This window comes from Hylobates moloch, unplaced genomic scaffold (assembly GCF_009828535.3).
Source record: "Hylobates moloch isolate HMO894 unplaced genomic scaffold, HMol_V3 SCAFFOLD_14, whole genome shotgun sequence".
Classification (NCBI taxonomy): Eukaryota; Metazoa; Chordata; class Mammalia; order Primates; family Hylobatidae; genus Hylobates; species Hylobates moloch.
This window is the reverse complement of record NW_026652289.1, coordinates 33,435,193-33,456,406: the sequence shown is the minus strand read 5'-3', so window position 1 is coordinate 33,456,406 and position 21,214 is coordinate 33,435,193. Positions and strand designations below refer to the sequence as shown.

General features: G+C 47.4%; 1 protein-coding gene across 1 annotated transcript; it reads right to left on the bottom strand.

The window, feature by feature from the left end:
* Positions 1 to 7,706: 7,706 nt before the first annotated feature.
* LOC131381103 (uncharacterized) lies at positions 7,707 to 11,486 on the bottom strand. The gene is made up of 3 exons (XM_058427192.1): positions 11,197 to 11,486; positions 9,335 to 9,434; positions 7,707 to 8,411 (listed from the first exon to the last, which is right to left on the bottom strand). Exons 1-3 carry the CDS (start codon positions 11,484 to 11,486, stop codon positions 8,007 to 8,009), a joined length of 795 nt encoding a protein of 264 aa, XP_058283175.1. The 3' UTR covers positions 7,707 to 8,006.
* Between the last annotated feature and the right edge of the window lie 9,728 nt (positions 11,487 to 21,214).

Genomic DNA, 21,214 nt, shown 5'->3' with positions numbered 1-21,214 from the left:
CTCACCTTCTTTCCATGCACCTGCCCTGAGGCTGCCCTCAGCAATCCTTATATCCTGCAGAGAGACCTCATTCCACAACAGGTTAGTAAAAAAGGGGTAGAGTACTGTCCGGGGAGCCAAGAGAGACATGGTCCAGCACAGGGCAGAAGCATAGCAATTCCTCAGGAGCTGTGCCCGTTTTGTTTGTTGGTTTGTTTTGTTTTGTTTTGTCTTTTCCTGAAACGGAGTCTCGCTATGTTGCCCAGGCTGGAGTGCAGTGGTGCAATCTCAGCTCACTGCAATCTCCGCCTCCCAGGTTCAAGCGATTCTCCTGCCTCAGCCTCCTGAGTAGCTGGGATTATAGGCACCCGCCACCATGCCTGGCTAATTTTTATTTTTTTGTATTTTTAATAGAGATGGGGTTTTGCCATGTTGGTCAAGCTCGTCTCGAACTACTGACCTCAGGTGGTCCACCCAGCTCGGTCTCCCAAAGTGCTGGGATTGCAGGTGTGAGCCACTGCGCCCAGCCAGGAGCCATGCCTGCTCTTTCCCAAACAGCTGCCCAGCCTACCCCTCCTCTCCTCCACACAGCCTCTCAAGACCTTGCTGGAGGTCCTGGGCAGCTCAGCTCTGACACACGTGACTGTTTCGGTCATGGTTCACACTGGGCAGTCTGAACGTGAAATTAGGGTGATTAACAATCACGCCAGGTGCCACCTTAGCAAACCACGAACTTCTGTCTCCCTCGCTCTGACTTTTAAACCCTCCTGGGCACAAGAAAAGCCAGTGGTTTGCTAAATAGACAGCCTTTATTCCCTCCAAGCATTCTCCTTGGAGACAAGAACAAGTTTCTCCCTATGGGTCAATTCAGCTGCAGAGAAAACACCTGCTTTCTAGTCTTCCATGTATATAGTCAGAAGGAAGAAAGGAAATAAACACATAAATAAATGTACATTTTGTGGGCAGTCTTTTTGTGCCGGGAGCTCCATGTTCAATGTTATTTAACTTAAGCCACACAGGTCTGTAAGAAAGGTGGGGTTTCCCCCCTCCTTTTTTTTTTTTTTTTTTTTTTTGAGACAGAGTCTCACTCTGTCATCCAGGCTGGAGTACGGTGGCTCCATCTTGGCTCACTGCAACCTCCACTTCCCAGGTTCAAGTGATTATCCTGCCTCAGCCTCCCAAGTAGCTGGGATTACAGGCACCTGCCACCATGCCTGGCTAATTTTTGTATTTTTAGTAGAGACATGGTTTCACCATGTTGGCCAGGCTGGTCTCGAACTGCTGACCTCAGGTGATCTACCTGCCTCGACCTCCCAAAGTGCTGGGATTACAAGCATGAGCTACCATGCCCAGTGGTTTTCCCTGTTTTACAGATGAGGAAATTGAGACTCAGAGAGGTTCCCAACTGGTGGGTGGTAGGGTCAGGATTTTAACCAGCTAATCAGCTTGTCTGACATTATGTTCCAAGCTTTTCAGAGGACAAATCACCCATATCTCTAAAAGGCAAGACACAAGGTACACTCAGAAGGCCATTTACCCTTAAAATGAGGACTCAACTTGAGGCTGGAGACATTTGGCCCCTTCCTTCACAGCATTTTCCTGTTTTACTTCGGACCTTTTTGACATTTTTCATCAGTGGGCTGCTGCTGACTGGTTTTGATAGGCACATTTTTATTTACATGCAAATTCTCAGCAAGCAGCTCACATGTAAATACTACACTAATTATTAAACTTGTATGGCTCATCAGAATGCTGCATCCTAATTGGCTGCAAGATTGTCGATAACCCACAATAGCCTGATTTGGAGCCTTACCAATTTTTGCATCTGCATAATAAAAGGGAACAGGAGGTTGAGAGTGTATACCTATTTTATATGTGTTTCTTCAAGGTCAAATAATCTTTTATTTCCTTCCCAATCTACATATTCATAAAGACCTTTGTACAATTAATGAGACGGAAGATTAAATGGTTGCAGATTAAGAACAAACCCTACCGTTCTAATTAGAGTAAAAGTTACTTAGTCAATCAGATTAGAATTCCAGATTCAAACCAGCAAACACTGAGGCATAATAACACCAGCACACACCATCCCCCTGACTGAACTGGTAGCTGACACACAACTAGTGCAGCCGGGCAGGAAAGCCATGAGCCCTGGGGGTTCTTTTTGCCTTTGCAAAGACCCTTCTAAGTGCCGCCAATGGTGGAAAAATTGAGTAGGGGATGGAGTCTCATCACATCACAACAAGGCAACATTGTTTGGCCCCATTGGGGTTACAAGAAGAAAGAGTCTGCCCACATCAATTGGTTTGTGATTTTCCCCAGAGTCCTCTTTGGTTAACCTTAAGGAGTTTTGGCAAGTAGTGAGTGCTTATGGATGAGGTCTTGGGGCAGTGGGGCTGGGTACAGAGATTTAAGATTCAGTCCCTTCTGTAAGGGAGCTTGCAGTTTCCTTCGGGACATCAAGACCTGTACATCTGGAGATGATTTGGAACGAGGTCCTCACTTGGGCTCCACAGACTCCCAGAGCAGTGTTTCTTGTTGTTGCTCTTGTTTTGTTTTGTTTTGTTTTGAGATGGCATCTCGCTCCATCGTGCAGGGTGGAGTGCAGTGGCACCATCTCAGCTCACTGCAACCTCTGCCTCTTGGGTGCAAGTGATTCTCCTGCCTCAGCTTCCCAAGTAGCTGGGATTACAGGAGCGCAGCATCAAGCCTGGCTTTTTTTTTTTTTTTTGTATTTTTTTAGCAGAGATGGGTTTTTGCCATGTTGGCCAGGCTGGTCTTGAACCTCAGGTGATCCCCCCACCTTGGCCTCCCAAAGTGCCAGGATTACAGGTGTGAGCCACGGCGCCTGGCCACGGAGTAGTGTTTCTTGAGGTGCAGTTCTAGAACAAGCATCTAAACGACTTCAGGCACTGGCCAAAATGCAGATTCCATGTCACCCCGGACCAGCTGGTAAAGCTTGAACATCTGTATTTTTGACAAGCCCCTGATAATTCTGATGCACATTGAAGTTTAGAAACCACTGGCTTGAAGGGTCCCTGAATGGACTTTAGTGAATCCACAGACCCCCTGACATTGCAGACATTTTATATTTTATGTACATTTTTCTAGAAAGAGGTCCATAGCTTCCATCAGGTTCTCAAAAAGTGTCCATGCTCCAGAAAACAGTTAATATCCCTAGAATAGCAGAAAGAGATTAGGAGAGGGGAATCCAGCAAACCAGCAGACACTGGCCACATATGACCCAGGACAAATCATGGAATCTGAAGTTTAGAGATATCCCCAGTGCAGTGAGGTGTTGGTAATTCTTTCCTTCAACCCCAGTGGTGCAGGCAACAGCACTACAGGAGCTCAGAGGAAAGAGCCAGGGTGAAGTGATGGCCTGGAGGAGAGCTCTTCCCAGCAGAGGAGGGCTCATCTGGTCCACAGAGGAAGGGCACTCCAGCTGTAGACCCCACCCGAGCACACGTGGGGTTTGCATAGCCAAGGCACTAGCCAGGCGGGGACACGCACACAGGGAGCACTGGGAGTGTGAGACTCCTCCTTTGTTAAACATGCCCTGTCTCTCCTTTGCCTCCATATTCCCAGGAAACTTAGAGCTTGGTCCCATTTGCACCTGGAGCAGATGGTGCACCTTCTCTGTCTTGAGTGCCGCCCTTACCCGGGGAGGCAGGATCGCTAATGAGATCAAGTCTGCCTGTCGGGAGGGGCGATTATCCTGCGGCAATGGGTTATTACCTTTTAAGAGTGGCGCTCGGCCTGCCCCGCTGCCTGCGCACCTGGGGCGCACACACCTGGCGGGGACAGGGCAGCTGCTGAGAGCAACTCCCGCAGCTGGCGGCTCATTAGCAGACGCAGCCTCGCCGGCGGGCAGAGCCACATGGGGGACAGCACTCGGGGCTGTCTGGGCCTCAGGACCAGATCGCAGGAGGAGAGGGGCAACCCCAACCGCCCTACCCCCAACCCAGCTCAGCCCTGGAAGTGCAGCCTGGGATTCCCTACCATGCAGGGGTCCGGGAGTCTTAGAGAGGCAGGATCCTCACTTTTTGTGGAAGGCTCTGAGGCCCTTGCCCTGCCTGGCCCTAAATGAAAAACCTTCCTCTGGGCCCGCGGGACAGTGAAGGGAGGCATCAAGTCTCCAGGCAGGTTTATCCTCCACTCTGACCTGCGGCTCCTCGTCCCTGAAGGTCAGGAGAAGCCTCTAAATTGCAGTCCATCTGCCCCAGAAATGGATTTTCCTGCCCCTCCCTGTACATCCCATTGCTCTGGGGTCGAGCTGGCATGCTTGCAGAGACAGAGGAAGCGGAGGCACGGCGGGGGGTGGGGGTTAGCGCAGTGCCTGGACACGCCCACTGCCCCGAGGAGGCCCCGCCCACAATCTCCGGGCCAGCCTGCAGGGAGGACCCGCAATCCTAGAGCCAGGTGCTACGCGCTCTCCCCATCACTCTTCCCCCACGTTAACCTCCATCCACCCGCTGTGCTGCACTCCCCAGCGCGGGGCCTGTGGAGGCTGTCAGCTTCCTGCGGCCCCCACACCTGTTTTTGATGCAGCTGCGTGCAGGCCTCTGGGGGTCTGCCAGGGCTTTCGGGAGGTCCGCGTGGATGTCTCTGTCCTAGCCCAGTGAAGGAAGCCTCCTCACGCTCTGCCTGAGCACCTGTCCTTTGGCTTTGATCTTCGTCCAGACCCAAAGCCCCACATATTGTCTTTCATATTATTCGGTGGGGGGAGAGGGGTGACTGTGGGAGGGGAGAGAGAACGGAGAGAACAGTTGTCTGCACCTGGGTCATGGTCTGCAGCATCAGATAAGGGGTAAAAGACACCCAGATAATCCGCACCCCCCACCCAGCTTGGGGCCTAGAGGAGCAGAGGCAGGGAGGCCTAATGGACGGTGTCTCTGCTAGTCTCCTCTGGCTGCCCTAACAACACGCCACAACACACCACAACACACCACAGAGCCGGTCGCTTAAACAACAGAAGCCTGTTTTCTTAGATTCTGGCAGCTGGAAGTTTGAGATAGAGATGCTGGCAAGCTTGGTTTCTTCTGAGGCCCCTCTCTTTGCTCTGTAGACCGCCACCTTCTTCCTGTGTCCTCACATTATCCTTCCTTTGTGTCCAAATGTCCTCTTCTAAGCACACCAAGTCAGGCTGGATTCGTAACCCCCAATGACCTCATTTTAATTTAATTACCTATCTCCAAATATGGTGACATCTGGAAGTACAGGGAGTTATGACTTCAACAAGAATTTCGAAAGAGGACGCAGTTCAGCCCATAACAGCATCCCAGGGACCCCAAAATTCCTCCAGGGCTTGCCAACCTCCAAGGCGGAACCTGAACCCCTTTCCTCGGGAGTTCCCCCGTCTAGGTGGCGAGGCAGCGGTGAAGGAGGCAATCACGTGTCCAGGTGCAGGGAAAGCCTCTTGTTCTGGGAGCCAGGAGATCCTGGAAATAATTGTGAAAGGCCATCCGATCCAGGTGCTGGTTCCAGTGGGGCATCAGGGAATCTTTCAAGTTAACCTGTTTTTTTGTTTGTTGAGACAGAGTCTTGCTCCGTCGCCCAGGCTGGAGGGCAATGGCGCGAACTCGGCTCACTGCAACCTCCGCCTCCCGGGTTCAAGTGATTCTTCTGCCTCTGCCTCCCAAGTAGCTGTGTGCACCACCATGCCCAGCTAATTCTTTCTTTGTATTTTTAGGAGAGATAGGGTTTCACTATGTGAGCCAGGCTGGTCTCGAATTCCTGACTTCAGGTGATCCACCCGCCTTGGCCTCCCAAAGTGCTGGGATTACAGGCGTGATTAACCTTCTTCGGTTGAACATTCGAGGAGGCCTCCCCTAGAGAAGCACACACCCAACCTGATGCTATGAATCAGGTTTCCTTATCCCCACTTTACAGAATAGAAAAGTGAGGCATGGAGTCACCCAAGAATCAGAAGAGCCAAGATTTGAACCCAAATTGTCTAGTCCTGGAGCTCAGGCTTGGACTTGAAGAACTTGAAGAAAACATGAATTTAAAAAAACATATATCAAAGTGGAAAAAGCTTTTTAAAGCATAACACGCATCCAGAAGCATTCAAACCACATACATTTAACATCATTCACAGAAACCCCTTCATGTCCTATAATAATAATAATAATGACCATCACCACAACTCAGACAAAAGAAGTGCCAGGGAAAACCACTTGTAATATACAACAGTTTCCATTTTCTTTAATATAAAATGAGCTCTTCTAATCAATAAGAAAAAGTACAACAACCCAAAGGAAAAATGGGGTGGGAGGCAGGGAGAAAAGCTGTGAGCAGACAGTTCACAGAAGAAATGGAATTGGCTATGAATCATTTCTTTTTCTTTTTTTTTTTTTTTTTGAGATTTGCACTCCCATGTTTATTGTAGCACTATTCACAATAGCCAAGATTCAGAAGTAACCTAAGTGCCCGTCAACAGACGAATGGATAAAGAAATGTCATAGATATATACAATGGAATACTATTCAGCCATAAAGAAGAATGAGATTCTGTCATTTCCAACAACATGGATGGAACTGGAAGTCATTATGTGAAGTGAAATAAGCCAGGCACAGAAAGATAAACTTTGCTTGTTTTCACTTATTTGTGGAAGCCAAAAATTAAAACAACTGAATTCATGGAAATAGAGAGTAGACAGATGATTACCAGAAGCAGTGAAGGGTAGTGGGGAGTGGGGTGTAGGGGAGTGTACAAAAAACTAGTTACAAAGAATGAATAAGACCTAGTATTTGACAGCACAACAGGATGACTACAGTCAGTAATAATTTAATTGTACATTTTAAAATAACTAAAAAAGTATAATTGGAATGTTTGTAATGCAAAGGATAAATGTTTGGGGGGATGGATACCCCATTTACCATGACGTGATTATTACACATTGCATGCCTGTATCAAAGAATCTCATGTACCCCATAAATAGATACACCTGCCACGTACCCACATAAATTAAGAATTAAATTTTAAAAAATGAAATAAAATATGTGGCCCCACAATTATACATGTCATTATGCATTTGTTCAAATCCTTAGAATCTACAACACCAAGAATGAACCCTATTATAAATCATAGACTCTGGGTGATAAGGATGTGTCCATGTAGGTTCATTGTGTGTAACCAATGTAACATTCTGACGAAGGACATTGACAATGGGAGAGGCTATGCCTGTGTTAGGGCAGGGGAGAAAGGGAAATCTCTGTTCCTTCCACTCAATTATGCTATGAATCTAAAACTGCTCTAAAAATAAAGTCTATTTTTAAAAAAGTAAAATACTTAAGAATGCCTTTAACAAATAATGTATAAGACTTCTATCACTGAAAATTTTAAATTTTTATGGGGGCATTTTAGAATATTTAATAAATAGAAATATGTACCCTGTTTTTGAACAGAAAATCTAACATTATTATTATGAGAAAACAATTTTTAAGCCACCCTAATAAAATTACATATATTATATTACATATATACATATATATGATGGTAGTGGTGGTAGAAAAGGGACTTCAGAGACTATAGTATGTTTCAAAAATATATATGAAGAGATAACAAGAATAGTCAGAAAATTACTGGAAAAAAAGGAATAATGATTAAGGCCTGCTTTTATCAGATATTGAAACTTACTATCCAATTACTACTGCAGCATAACAAACCATTCCAGTTCTAATGGTATAAAATACCCATTTTGTTATGTCCATGAAATCTGTGGGTCAGGAATTCAGTCAGGGCACAGGGATGGTGGAGGGTTTCTGTGAAGCCTCAGTTGGGGTTGCCTCTGTGGGTGGGGAACAGAACAGGGGCAGCTTCACTCACGGGTCTCCCGCCGGAGCTGGGATGACTTGTTGATGCAGCTCAGCTGTAGCACCTACATGTGTTCTCCATGAAGCCCAGCTGGACTATTCCCTCCACTGTGAGAGTTATCTAGAGCATCTGTGATGGTCCTGTAGGCTTCTGAGGCGATTGGGCGGCGTCAGTCTTCAGCTGCTAAGCCGAGAAGATCTGGGAAGGAGTCAGAGAACCTTGGGCCAGAGTTCCAGGGCCGCTGGAAATGGCTGCCAGGTGAGTGGAACAGTCCAATTTTCAGTGGGGTCCCGCACAGATGGGACGCGGCTTAGGAGGGATCCCGGGCTATGGGCATTCCTTGGCCCAGTGGTCAGATTTCCGGCACTTGTAGCAAGCTCCGGATTTGAAATTGGTGAGATGTTCCTTGGGCTGGTGGGTCTGACGACCAGAGGTCGTAGGTGGATCTTTCTCACGGAGCAAAGAGCAGGAGGACAGGGGATTGATCTCCCAAGGGAGGTCCCCAGATCCGAGTCACGGCACCAAATTTCATGAGCGTCCGTGTGAAGAGACCACCAAACAGGCTTTGTGTGAGCAATAAAGCTTTTAATCACCTGGGTGCAGGCGGGCTGAGTCTGAAAAGAGAGTCAGCTCGGCTATGAATCATTTCTATGTGCAAAGTCACCCAAGGACACTCATAGTTAAAGAAATGCAAATCAAAATGCTGACTCTCCATTTTCACCTGTCAGAATGGCAACATGGAAGATACTCACAATTCTAGTACTGATGAAAGAATGGCAAAAGGGAATTTTTTCTATATTTTGGGAGAAAATATAAATTGATGGAACCTGTTTTAGGGCTATCTAGGTTCTGGCAAAATTGGCATCGCAAACACCATTCCACCTGGCAATACGTTTACTAGGCGGTATCTGCCCCAGAAACAGATTCTCACAAGAATGCTCACGGCACCAGCCTTTGAGAGAGTAAAAATCTAGAAACAGCCTAAATGCCATGGATGGGGCAATGGCTGAATGAATTATGCCCCTTATCCCCTGGAAGGGAATTCTATACAGGTATAAAAAAGAATGAGGTTGGCCATGTGTGGTGGCTCATGCCTGTAATCTCAGCACTTTGGGAGGCCGAGGCAAGTGGATCATCTGAAGTCAGGAATTTGAAACCAGCCCAGCCAACATAGTGAAACCCCATCTCTACTAAAAATACAAAAAAATTAGCTGGGCATGGTGATGCATAACTGTAGTCCCAGCTACCTGGGAGGCAGAAGCAGGAGAATCACTTGAACCCAGGAGGCAGAGGTTACAGTGAGCCAAGATCACACCATTGCACTCCAGCCTGGGCAACAGAGCGAGACTCCCTCTCAAAAACACAAAACAAAACAAAGCAAAACAAAAAAAACAGAATGAGGTTGACACCTAAGTTCTGGAGTTGGCAAAAGGTGGGTGGATCTAAGATCTATTTATTAGGTGAAAGCATGAAGCGCTGAGCAGTGTGGTGCTGGGAGTGATCCCATCTGTGTGAGAAAGTGAATAAAGGAAGGTACCCCCAGGGCGTGGCCGTGGGCATAAGAAGTTTGCCTTCTGTGGTCTTCATTCTGTATCGTAGGGTTCTCAGACTCTGGTGCCTTGGGGTCCCCTGGAGATCTTGTTCAAACACAGTCTGCTGGGCCCACCCCCAGGGTGTCTGATTCAGCAGGTCTGGCGGTGAGTGGTGACGTGGGGAGGAAGCAGAATATGCATTTCCAGCAAGTTCCCAGGCAAGGCTGCAGCCGCTGCTGCTGCTCCAGGAGCCCTACTTTGAGAAGCCCTACTGTAGTGTTCGAATCTGGGCACCATGTGCAAGTATCGGTTTTATAGTATTTTAAAAATAATTTATGAAAATGATCCCTGGGCCAGACTCTTCTCCACCCACGCCAGTGGTTTGTTGTCTTCACCTTGTCGGTCGGGAAACCACTCCCTGTGTCTAAGCCCCGTCTTTCTGGCTTCGTTCCAACCACCCCCTCTCCCCAGTGAGGTCAGCTACTCACAGGAAGGACAAGCCACGCTTGGAACAAAGCTCCCACCCACTGGAAGACAATGACCAGACCCCGCCCCTTGAGCCTCCTGTCTAAGAGCAGAGCTCCAAACCCTGATCTTCGGCACAGAGCAGCCCTTTCCTGGTTGCATAATCACAAGCCTCAGCCTCAGCTTCCTGCTCCTTCCCCCTAAGCTGGAGGATGTGCAAAAGGAACGCTGACACCTGTGTCTGTGGAAAGGTTATGACTTCCCCGTGACAAGCCAGAAAGCTCAGAGCCCGACTCGCAGGAGCCTGTGCACCCAGAGACTTGCCATTATACAACCAAGAACGAAACTGCGCATTGGGAGGAGAGGACGAAGGAGTCCTCCTTCAGAAGGCCGGTTCTGTCTCATGAACCCCATTTGAACCTCTTGGCTGTGAGGGTGAAGGCAGGGTCTTGGGACAACCTCCAGGTCACCCCAGGAGGAGGCCCCAGCAGTGGGGCTCTGATCACTGTGGCAACCCAAATTCCGTGCTCAGAGCTTCTAGACACTCTCTGCCCTTCTTGCCCCTAAATAAGTGGAATTGAGTCATGCCCACGGTCCTCTCCCATCCAGCACCCCTGTGAAGCTGGTGGCCACCATGTAGAGCCCAGAAAGGGACATCTCACCCTCCGTGTCCTGAAAATCATGTAGTCACACAGTGCCTTGGAGCACATACCTGCTGAGTGGAGTGGCAGTGTCCTTTGGCCACCCTGTCTCTTCTCATGTACCTCACAGCCTCACAGAGGGGTTGCTCCCAGCCCCCTCCCGATCTGCCTCCAGCGACCTGCCTCCCCCTTTCCTCCTCCTCTCTCCTCCTGCCCAGGGAAGCAGTGACCCAGCTCCCCTCTGTCCATCCTTCACATGCTCCCTCCATTTCTGCTTTCAAAGGAGGGAGAAAACGTTTTGATTATGAAGCATTTCCAGGGCTGTTTCGGTTTGCCATTGCTAGGTCTTTTGTTTGCCTTTCCCCCTAGCCTCCGCCTGGGTCGAGGCAACATTATTATCTCCTCTGTGCAGGTGAAGAAATGCGAATTGAGAAAGGCCACAAGACGGCCAAGGTCAGACACCCACGCGGCCTGGAGCAGGGCAGAGGCCCCGCCACCTAATCGCAGGGCCCGGCAGTTTGCAGGACACAGAGATATTGGCCCCTCATTCCAGAGCCAGTGACTGCTGGGGGGAGACACGAGCGCCCCGTGGTAGCCACAGAATTGAAGAGGGTGTGAGTGCAAATCCTACCTGGTCAGAGAGGCAAATCCTACCTAGGTCTGAATTGAGGGATGATGAGGAAGAAGGGAGGTGGGCAATGGGCGAGTCAGGGCTTCATCCTCTGCTTCGACCAGCCTTTTAACCCTTCAGTTGTTCTCACAATCGTATCCTCACTTGATTCTTAGAAGCACCAGGGGTAGTCGGGAATGTCAGGGAAACCATGGCTCTTGGGCACAGAGACGCATCCCAGGTCACACTGCTTGGCTGTGATGACTTCAGTGAGCTCTTTCTAGCCAGGGGATATGTTACAGGCTTGGTGGGTCCAGCGTCGAGAAGCAGGAGGCCCTGTTCTGCCCGGCGGCCATCTGGGAGTGGGGTCACTGTGACCCTGCTGTGTGTGGCGAAGGCGGCCAGGAGCGTTGAGTGCATTGCAACCAGCCAGGAGCCCATTCCGCTCCTGACCCGCCTCCACCTCCCGCCTCACCACCTGGTTTTTGTTCCAGGCAACCACGTTTCTCAGCTTTCCCCCAAGCTGAGACCTGGAGGGGATCCAGTTTGACCAGTGAGTTGCACGTGGCAGGGTGCCGGGACGCCTGGGGAAGTGTGGTGTTCCAGACACAGCCACCGCCCTGTCTCCTCGCTGCTTCCTGCCTGAATGCAGAAGCGGAGTCCGGCCGGGGGTGGCCATCTGGTGACTCTGAGGACAGAGTCTACGCTTGGGATGGCAGAGCCGGATGCTCAGAGGAGCCTGGATCCCCAGCACTTCCTCATGGGGCTCCACCAGCCCTGCCTGCTTCTGGACTTGCTCTGTAAGAAAACGAAACTCCTATCAGGTTCAGTGGCTGTGGTTGGCTGTGGTCAGGGGCGGCCAAACAGAACTTGAAGTCTCAAAGGTCGTGAAGCCCATCAGAAAAGAGGAGCCCCCTGGTGCCTGCAGCTTCTCGGTCTCAGATCCAGCTCCTGGGACCTCAGGGCCTGCCCTTTCCCCTGCCTTGCACCTCAAAGTCTGTCTGGGACCCACAGCCCCCTCCTCCCTGCAGCTGCCGGGATCTGCGAGTGGCACTCACACACTCTGGGCCTGGTCTTTCGGCCACGACACTTGCCACCTCTGCTGGGCAGTCTCAGTAAGTATTACTCCTTCCACGCAGCCCAACTGTAGGTGGCCAGAGGACAGTCAAGCAGTTCCTTCTGTCTGTCCTACCATCCACAGCGGCCAGCCTTGCCCAGATCTAGGTGGTCTCAGGACTGTGCTGAGGGGTCCAGGGAGGCTGCTGTTTTCCCCAAGTTACGCACGAAGCAACCATAGGTGAAGGGGCTTGCTGGGGGCCTGTGGCTGGTGAGTGGTAGAGATGGAACCAGAAACTCATTCAGATGTCCCTGTTCTGTGGCTCTCAAAGGGAAGATCCCTGAGCACACATCAGAATCACCTGAGACATTGCTCACGATGCACACTCCCCAGCCCCACTCCAGGCCAACCAAACGGGGATCTCTGGGGAAGACTCCCAGGCATCCTCATGGCTGGGCACCCCCCTCACAGCCCAGGCAGGTTCTGGCGCACACCAAAGACCAAGCACCTCTCCTTAGCTGAGCTGTCTCCCCAGGCATGAGGGTCAGACTTGCAAGGTGTCAAGTGCAAGCCTCCATCTCATGGTTCATGGTTCCAGGTGATGACCCTGAGCCCAGCACCCCAGAACACAGAAGCACTTTCAGCCTGCAAAACAGCCGAAAATCCTGATGCCCAGGCTAAAACCCAGACCAGTGAAATCTGAATCTGTAGGGGTGAGACCCAGGTGTAGGCACTTTTAAAAGTTCCCCTAGTGATTCCAAGGCCAGAGCTGCCTGTCCCCAGGCTGTGTAGGGGAGAAAGATGCTTCTTCCTGGGGGAAGGTGGTGGGGTGAGGCTATTAAACACACAACTAGGCCCCACCCCAGAGTTTCCCATCCAGCAGGTCTTGGGAGGGCCCAAGAATTTGCACTTCTAACAAGTTCCCAGGTGGTGCTGGTGCTGCCGGACTGGGAGCCACCCTCTCAGAACCCCTGGAGAAGGAAGCAGGAGTGGAAGAAGAACTGAGGGTGGTTACATGTAGTCCTTGTTAAGGGGCAGATGACTTGCTCCACTGAGCAGGGCCCACCTGTCCTGTTTTCTCAGGTGCTGTGGATTCTCCAGATGCACCTCTTCTAACATCATTGCAGCCACATAGATAAAGAATCGTGACCTTCCATCCGGGGCCCCTGGGATGGCAGGGCAGAGTGTGTGCTGCACAAATCCAGAAGCCACCATTCACCTCCCCTGGACCGTGGCCCTCCCTGGCATTGCCAAGCCTAACACATTTCCCACTGAAAGCACAGCGTGTGGCCATGGAAAGTTTCCTGTGGCACCTCAGAAATTCTGCACCCATGTTTGCTTTCATTTGTCTCCTTCCTGCCCCTCCTTCTGTTGGAGCTCCATCCCCCTGGAGGGTTTGGGATGGGATGGATCTGGCTGGCCTGGTACGGGGGCTTCTGCCCTACACAGGACCCACCAGAAGCGAGCCTCCATCCTGGAACCAGGCGCTCGGCCTGGCTGACCCAGCTGATCCGGGCATGGGCAGCTCAGCTAGGTCAGGAGCATATGGCCTCCCTCCTTTGCCACTTCGTGCTGCTGATTAGGCCTCCTCCACAAGGAGATAAACCTGCTGGAGGAATTTGTTTTCTCTGGCAGCCCACACTCTGTCCAACAGAACTGCAGGCTGACTCACCGGCGCTGGTTTCCTCCAAGCCCCCGCCCATCCACGGCCTGTTCGGGCTTCTCCCTTTCAGGAGGCACTTCCTGGCTTGACCTACGTGTCCTGGGTGTTTCTGTCTTGTGATTCGGGCCCAGCTGCCACCACATTCCTTCCGTGACACTTGGCTGGTGTGGGTGGGCAGCCACGAGCGGGCTGGGGAATCTTATCAGAGGGTGTTCCGTTTGGTGCCTGAGCACAGAGAGAACTCGCTAGCCCAGGAGCCCAGCTGGCAGGAGCGGAGGGCCCCACGCTGCCCCCCAGCTCACTTCTATGCAGGGAGCGAGGGCAGGTGGGCAGGGCCCCCAGGGGAGAACACACCCAACCCACCAGTGGGGAGTGAGGCCTTGCCAGGTATGAAGTCGCTGGGGAAAGAATGTCCAGACCAGCTGGTGCCTCCCTCATTTCTATCTCCAGACCAGCCCTCTCCCCTGAAATCTGGGGTCATAAATCCAACTGCCTCCCTGACAAGCCTGCCCTCCTGATTTCTACCCCCAAAAGCTATGTACGCCTCCCAACATCTCAGCAACTCCATCGTTTCTTAGCTCAAGCCAGAAATCATGATGCTATCCTTGACTCCAAGCCTTTGGCACATTCTACTTGCCTTTTTTTTTTTTTTTTTTTTTTTGGTACACATGAGTTTGACTGGATGACTGACTGTGAAATGTCACCAGTAACTCTCCACAGGGCTAGATGGGCACTGTGAGACTTTTTACTTTTACTTTGCACTTAGGCTTACTTCCCTGGGAGGAGAGCATCATCCTCCAACCTCTCCCACCAAAGTGAGGTCCCATGAGGTCACTGATGGTCCTGAGTTGGGACCGAAGGCTGGCAATATTCTCCAAGCCCTGCACTTGGGACAAAGCCTGGAAAAGCCCCTGGCTGGGATAGCTCACAGGCTTCCTGAGAACTGCTACTCAGGGAGCTGTGCTCTAGCTGGGAGGACCACCTTCTTGCAGGTCATGCCCCACATTTTGCTTGGTCCTTGGATGAGAGGAGGGAGAAACAGAGGGGACGAGGCATGGACCAGATCCCTTGGCAGTAGCTAAACCTTGGGAGCTGCCACCAGCTGCAATTACTTGCTTCTGTCTTTAATTTCATGTTGAGAAGCCACGGGTGATGGAAAAAGAAATTGGTCCCCATGGGCAGAATGCTTTTTCGATATGCATTTATTAGCAAAGCTTCTGAAAGTGTCGTAAGCTGAACGCGAGGCAGCTGCCTCTAGAAGTGAGATTCACATACAGGGTGGAAATGGTAGATGGGAGATCTGGAGGAGAGACACTTTGGAAAAAAAAGCTTCTGTTTGCAAGGGATCGTTATTTTAAAGTTCAGAATATTTTTGCAACTATCTCCCTCCCCCCGGCAACCTCCTGGCTTGTCCCTTATTTCAAATCTATTGTTGCTCTCTAAGGGCCCATCCAAGCAGATGTTCTTCTTCGAATCGGTGAACCAAGGAATTTTAGTACAGATGCACCTTGTTTCACGTAATTGATATGTGTCTGAAAAATTATGTGCGAATTAGCTTTGTTATAAATTAAATGCTGTTTTAAATGCAACAAGATGGTTTGCATTTTAAGATAATTTGATGGCAAATTCATTATTTTCAAAGGCTCTTACAGCCAATTATACTCAGTTCATGGCTCCTTCCCCAAGCAGCCTCAGAAACGTGGCTGGGATGGATTATGATTCATATCATCACAGACATCTACAAATAGAGAGAAACTCAGATATTTTCACCATGGTTTCCAAATGCTTTCTCTCTCTTTTTTCAGCCATGGAACTAATGTTTCAAATGAAATCTGGCTCAGAGCTGAGTGAATGAGACAGGGGAGAGGGGGGCCTCTCCTGCTGAATTAGTGTGGAGAACCCAAATCCCCACCTGCCTGACACCCATGTAGCTCCCTATGCTCCCTCATGAAGTCCCCAGCACCCCTTGGAATACCCAGTTTGAAAAGCATTGCTCTCAAAGTGTCATAAGCATTCTCTCTTATCTGCAGTTCTACCTCTAAGATTCTAGATCCTCCCACTGGAGCACAAATGTTCATCACAGCTTCATTTCTGACAGCAAGTATTATAGAAGAAAACAGTTTAGCTCCTGCCACTGTGTTGTCAATGGAGAATACACGGAGAGCCTGGACTTCGTAATAATGAGGCATCCCTCCCTGTCTCCCACAGGCGTAGAATCAGTGGAGCCTAGTGGGGAGCTAGAATTGCCACTCTGGGCTAGTAGGAACAAGGATCTCCCCCCCCCACCCCAAACCCAGGCATTAATAAAGGACAAGTAGAGAACATGAACTTCTACTTCCACCTGGCAGTAACAAGACAGCATAGTGTCCCTGCTTTGGTGCTGGAGCAATCTCAGAAGAAACCAACTGGAACAGAAGGTTTAAATAGAATCCAGAATTTCACAACATAATACCCCAAATGTCCAGGTTTCAGTCAAAAATCACTTGTCTTATTGAGAACCAGGAAAACCTCGATTTGAATGACAAAGACAATCAATATATACTAATACTGAGATGATGAAATGTTAGAATTATTTGACAAAGATTTAAAGCAAATATAATAAATATGCTTCAACAAGCAATTACAAACACACCTGAAACAAGTGAAAAATAGAAAATCTAGGCAAAGAAATAGAAGATATAAAGAAGAACCAAATGAGAAATTTAAAACTGAAAAATACAGTAACTAAAATTAAAAACTCAGTGATGAGCTTAACAGTAGAATGGACAGAGAAAAGTATCCACAAACTTGAAGACAGAACAACAGATATTACCCAGTTTGAACAAAGAGAGCATAGAAGAGTAAGAAGAAGGAGGAGAAGGAGAAGAGTAGTAGTAGAAGAGCAAGAGAGTTTCTGGGATATGTGGGATGATTAAAAAATTCTAACATTTATTGTCATCAGAGTTCCAGAAGAAGAGGAGAATGAGGGCTGAAAAAGTACTCAAAGGAATAATGGCTAAAAACTTCCTAAATTTGTCAAAAGACATAAATTTACTGATTCAAGAAACTTAGTGATCCTCAAACAAAATAAATTCAAAGAAATTTATCCCAAGAAACATCATGGTAAAACTTAATGGAAACTTTCACATTATAGTGAAAACCAAAGACAAATGAAAAATATTGAAAGCAGAAAGAGAGAAATGACACCTTACCTAGAGGAGAAACAATTCAAATGACACTGGATTTCTCATTAAAAACCAAGGAAGCCAAAGAGAAATGTCACTGCATTTCCTAAGAGCTGAAAGAAAAGAAATCTCAGGCTGGGTATGGTGGCTCATCCCTGTAATCTCAGCACTTTGGGAGGCTGAGGTGGGTGGATCACTTGAGGTCAGGAGTTCGAGGCCAGTGTGACCAACATGGTGCAACCCCATCTCTACTAAAAATACAAAAATTAGCCAGGCGTGGTGATGGGCGCTGGTAATTTCAGCTACACAGGAGGCTGAGGCAGGAGAATCGCTTGAAACCAGGAGGCAGAGGTTGCAGTGAGCCGAGATCATGCCACTGCACTCCAGCCTGGATGACAGAGTAAGACTCTGTCTCAAAAAAGAAAAGAAAAGAAAAGAAATCTCAGCCCAGAATTCTATATGCCATGAAAATATCCTTCAGGAATGAAAGAGGAAATTAAGACATCACAGATGAAGAGAAACTAAGATAATTTGTCACCAGAGACCTAAAAGAATGGAAGTTCTCTAAACAGAAAGGCATGATAAAAGAAGAGGCATCTTGGAGCATTAGGAACACGAAGGAACAATGGAAAGGGCAAAAATATAGACAAATACATTTTCCTTCTCCTCTGGAGATTTCTGAATTGTTTCATGATTGAAGCAAAAATTATAGCACTGTTTGATGAGTTTCTAAATGTATATAGAGGAAATATTTAAGACATATTATAAATAAGAAAGGGTAGAGGAATATAAAGGGAGGTGTGGTTCTACACTTCACTTGCACTGGTAAAATGTCAACACCAGTAGACTGTGATAAGTTATATAGATATAGTGGGCCGGATGTGGTGGCTTATGCCTGTAATCCCAGCACTTTGGGAGGCCGAGGCAGTTGGATCACTTGAGGTCAGGAGTTTGAGACCAGCCTGGCCAACATGGTGAAACCCCGTCTCTACTAAAAATACAAAAATTCGCTGGGTGTGGTGGGGGGGGGGGGGGGGCCTGTAATTGCAGCTACTTGGGAGGCTGAGGCAGGAGAATTGCTTGAACCCAGGAGGTGGAAGTTGCAGTGAGCTGAGATCTCACCACTGCACTCCAGTCTGGGCAACAAAGTGAGACTCTGTCTGGAAAAAAAAAAAAGTTATATAGATGTAATGTAATACCTAGAGCAACCAGTTAAAATGCCACACAAAGAGAGACACTCACTCCAAAACACTATCAATAAATCAAAATGGAGTCCAAAAAAAAGTCCCAGTAACCACAGGAATACAGGAAAAAGGAAATAGAGAAATGAAAAACAGAGAGAACAAACTGAAACCAAAAAATAAAATGGCAGACTTAAGTCCTAATAGGTCAATAATTACATTAATGTAAAAGTTCTAAATACATAATTTATTTTATTTTATTATTTTTTTACCTTTATTTTAAGTTCAGGGGTACATGCCCAGTTTGTTAATAGGTAAATTGTGTGTCACAGAGGTTTGGAGTACAGATTATTTTTTCACCTGGGTAATAAGCATAGTATCAGCTTTTTGATCCTCCTCCTCCTACCCTTCACCCTGAAGTAGGCCCTGGTGTCTGTTGTTCTCTTCTTTGTGTCCGTGTGTCCTCAATGTTTAGCTCCTAACTGTAAGTGTGAACGTGCAGTATTTGGTTTTCTGTTCCTGTGTTAGTTCACTTAGGATAATGAACTCCAGCTCCATCCATGTTGCTGCAAAGGACATAATCTTGTTTTTTTATGGCTGCATAGTATTCCCTGGAGTATATGTACCACATTTTCTTTATCCAGTCTACCGTGGATGGGCATTTAGGTTGATTCCATGTCTTTACTATTGGAATAGTGCTGCAATGAACATATGCATGCATGTGTCTTCATGGTAGAACGGTTTATTTTCCTTTGGGTGTATACCCAATAATGGGATTGCTGGGTCTAATGGTAATTCTGCTTTTAATTCTTTGAGGAATCACCACACTGCTTTCCACAATGGCTGAACTAATTTGCATTCCCAGCAGCAGTTTATAAGTGTTCCCTTTTATCTGCAACCTTACCAACATCTGTTATTTTTTTGACTTTTAAACTTTTCAATTCTAGCATATATATATGCTATGTTTTGCCATGATATATATATATATATATATATATATATATATAAAACATGGAATCACAGTAGCAGAACACACATTCTTTACAAGAGCCTATATAGCAAAGTCATGGAGTCAATCTAAATGACCATTAATGGTTCCTGGATTAAAAAAAAATGTGGTACATAGACATGAGGGAATACTATGCACCCATAAAAAAGAACAAGAGTATGTCCTTTGCAGAAACATGGATGGAGCTGGTGGCCTTCAGGCATCACACCAAATTCATTGCTCCAACAGGCATGGACAGAAGCCTCAAGTTCTGCAGCCTGTAGTCCTTGGCGCTTCTGACAAAAGCTGGGCCTCATCTCAATAGACGGATAGAATTAGGGTTGGGGGGCTGTGGGGAGTCTATGAGGGGAAGGAGCATCTGTAGTGTGGGATATTTACATCATTTCACTCTGGTCTTGGTGGTGGCCTGAGAGCCATGGTGGCATGGACCAACCTCATCCATGCACCTCCAGGCCCCATAAGAACAGATGTGGAAGGAAGAACTGTCACCCCTAAAGGCCCAAGGTCAGAGCCTCTCCCTTCCTGTCATTCAATGGACGTGGTAGTGGCTGTTGCACACCCACTTTGCTGCAGTTCCTGTGAGATGGGAGAGGCTGAGCCAAGGGAACTGTGAAAGGGATGGGCAAGAGGGCTTGTGCAGGGTTGTATAAGCAGTGATCTAGTTTCATTAAAAGAAGAAAACTGTAAATATATAGATATAGGTTTGAAAACTTAAGTAAATGGTGAATTTTGAAGTCAAGTTTCTCACTATTGGAATAGGAAGTTAGAGACAAGCAAGAGGAGAAGGCTATAATTGGGTGGGGTGATTGATTAGAGCTGGAGATATGGATATAAACTCATGTCTAACCTAATATAGGTACAGATGGATACATATTGAAATATTTATAGATATGTGTGTATACACAGGTTAGTACACACACATAGAGTTTTCTGCTCTCTCTGCTGAGAGAGCCAAGAAGCAATGTCACCCCAGGAGCACACCTGGTGCCCAGATCTTGATTTCTAACATCAATCTTCAACAAAAGAAATCAGAGTTCTCTGGGGAAATGGCTGACACTACATCAGGGGCAGAGACTATCTGAGATGATCCTGGATCATCTTTTAATGTCAGAAAGCAAGAAAGTCCTCAAAACTAAGCCAAAATCCACAAAACATGATGATGGGAGTCTATTAAAGGAACACAGAAGCCAACCCAAAGAGCTCCCAGAGACTAAGACTGGGACAATTTAAACAACAAATAAAGTAGTGTTAGATCATAACCTACAATAAATATCCGAGTCCATATTGTCATAAACAAATTATTCAATACATAGATACATGGAAAAAATAGAGAAATATTCTCCCTTCAAGGAGATAGCACATAACTCCTCATTCCTTAAGTATGGACTATGCCTAATGAATTTCTTTCCAAAAAGTACAGTAAGAAGGCAGGGGATGGGGAGTTGGAGGTAGGGGTAGGGTGAAGAGTAAATTTTTGGTAGAGAAAACTGACAAACACTCTCTCATCCAGATGACCAAGGTTAACATTACCAGTGACAAATCATGTTGATGGTATATGTCGTTAATATGATGTGATAAGAAGGGCACTTTTTGTTTGTGGTCTTCCTCCCCAAAACCCATAACCCCATTCTAATTATGAGAAAAAACATCAGACAAATCCCAATCAAGGGACATTCTATAAAATATCTTGCCAGTACTCCTCCAAAGGTCATCAAAAACAAGAAAGGTCTAAGAAACTGTCCCATCCAAGAGAATCCTAAGGAGACAATGATGACTAAATGTAATGTAGTAACCTGAATGGAATCTTGGGCAGAAGAAGGACATTAGGTGAAAACTAAGGAAATCTGAATAAAGTATAGACCTTAGTTATTAATAATGGATCAATATGGGCACATTACTTGTGACAAGTGTATCATACTAATGTAAGGTGTTCATGAGGAAAACTGGGCATGAGACATAGGGAAACTCTCTTCACAACTTTTCCATAACTCTAAGTCTATCCTAAAATAAAAAAGTTTACTTAAAAAAGAAAAGGAAGCAGGAGTGGCTATATAAATATTAGATGAAGAACACTTCAGAACAAAGAAAATTACCA

What these genes read in the sequence shown, in the direction of transcription:
- LOC131381103 (XM_058427192.1), bottom strand. Translation starts at nt 11,486, where the DNA reads ATGGGCTCCTGGCTGGTTGCAATGCACTCAACGCTCCTGGCCGCCTTC. An exon ending in AATCAAGTGAGGATACGATT is followed by an intron (nt 9,435 to 11,196) that starts GTGAGAACAACT and finishes TGTTTGAACAAG; the next exon opens with ATCTCCAGGGGACCCCAAGG. An exon ending in CCCACGGCCACGCCCTGGGG is followed by an intron (nt 8,412 to 9,334) that starts GTACCTTCCTTT and finishes CTCTCTTTTCAG; the next exon opens with ACTCAGCCCGCCTGCACCCA.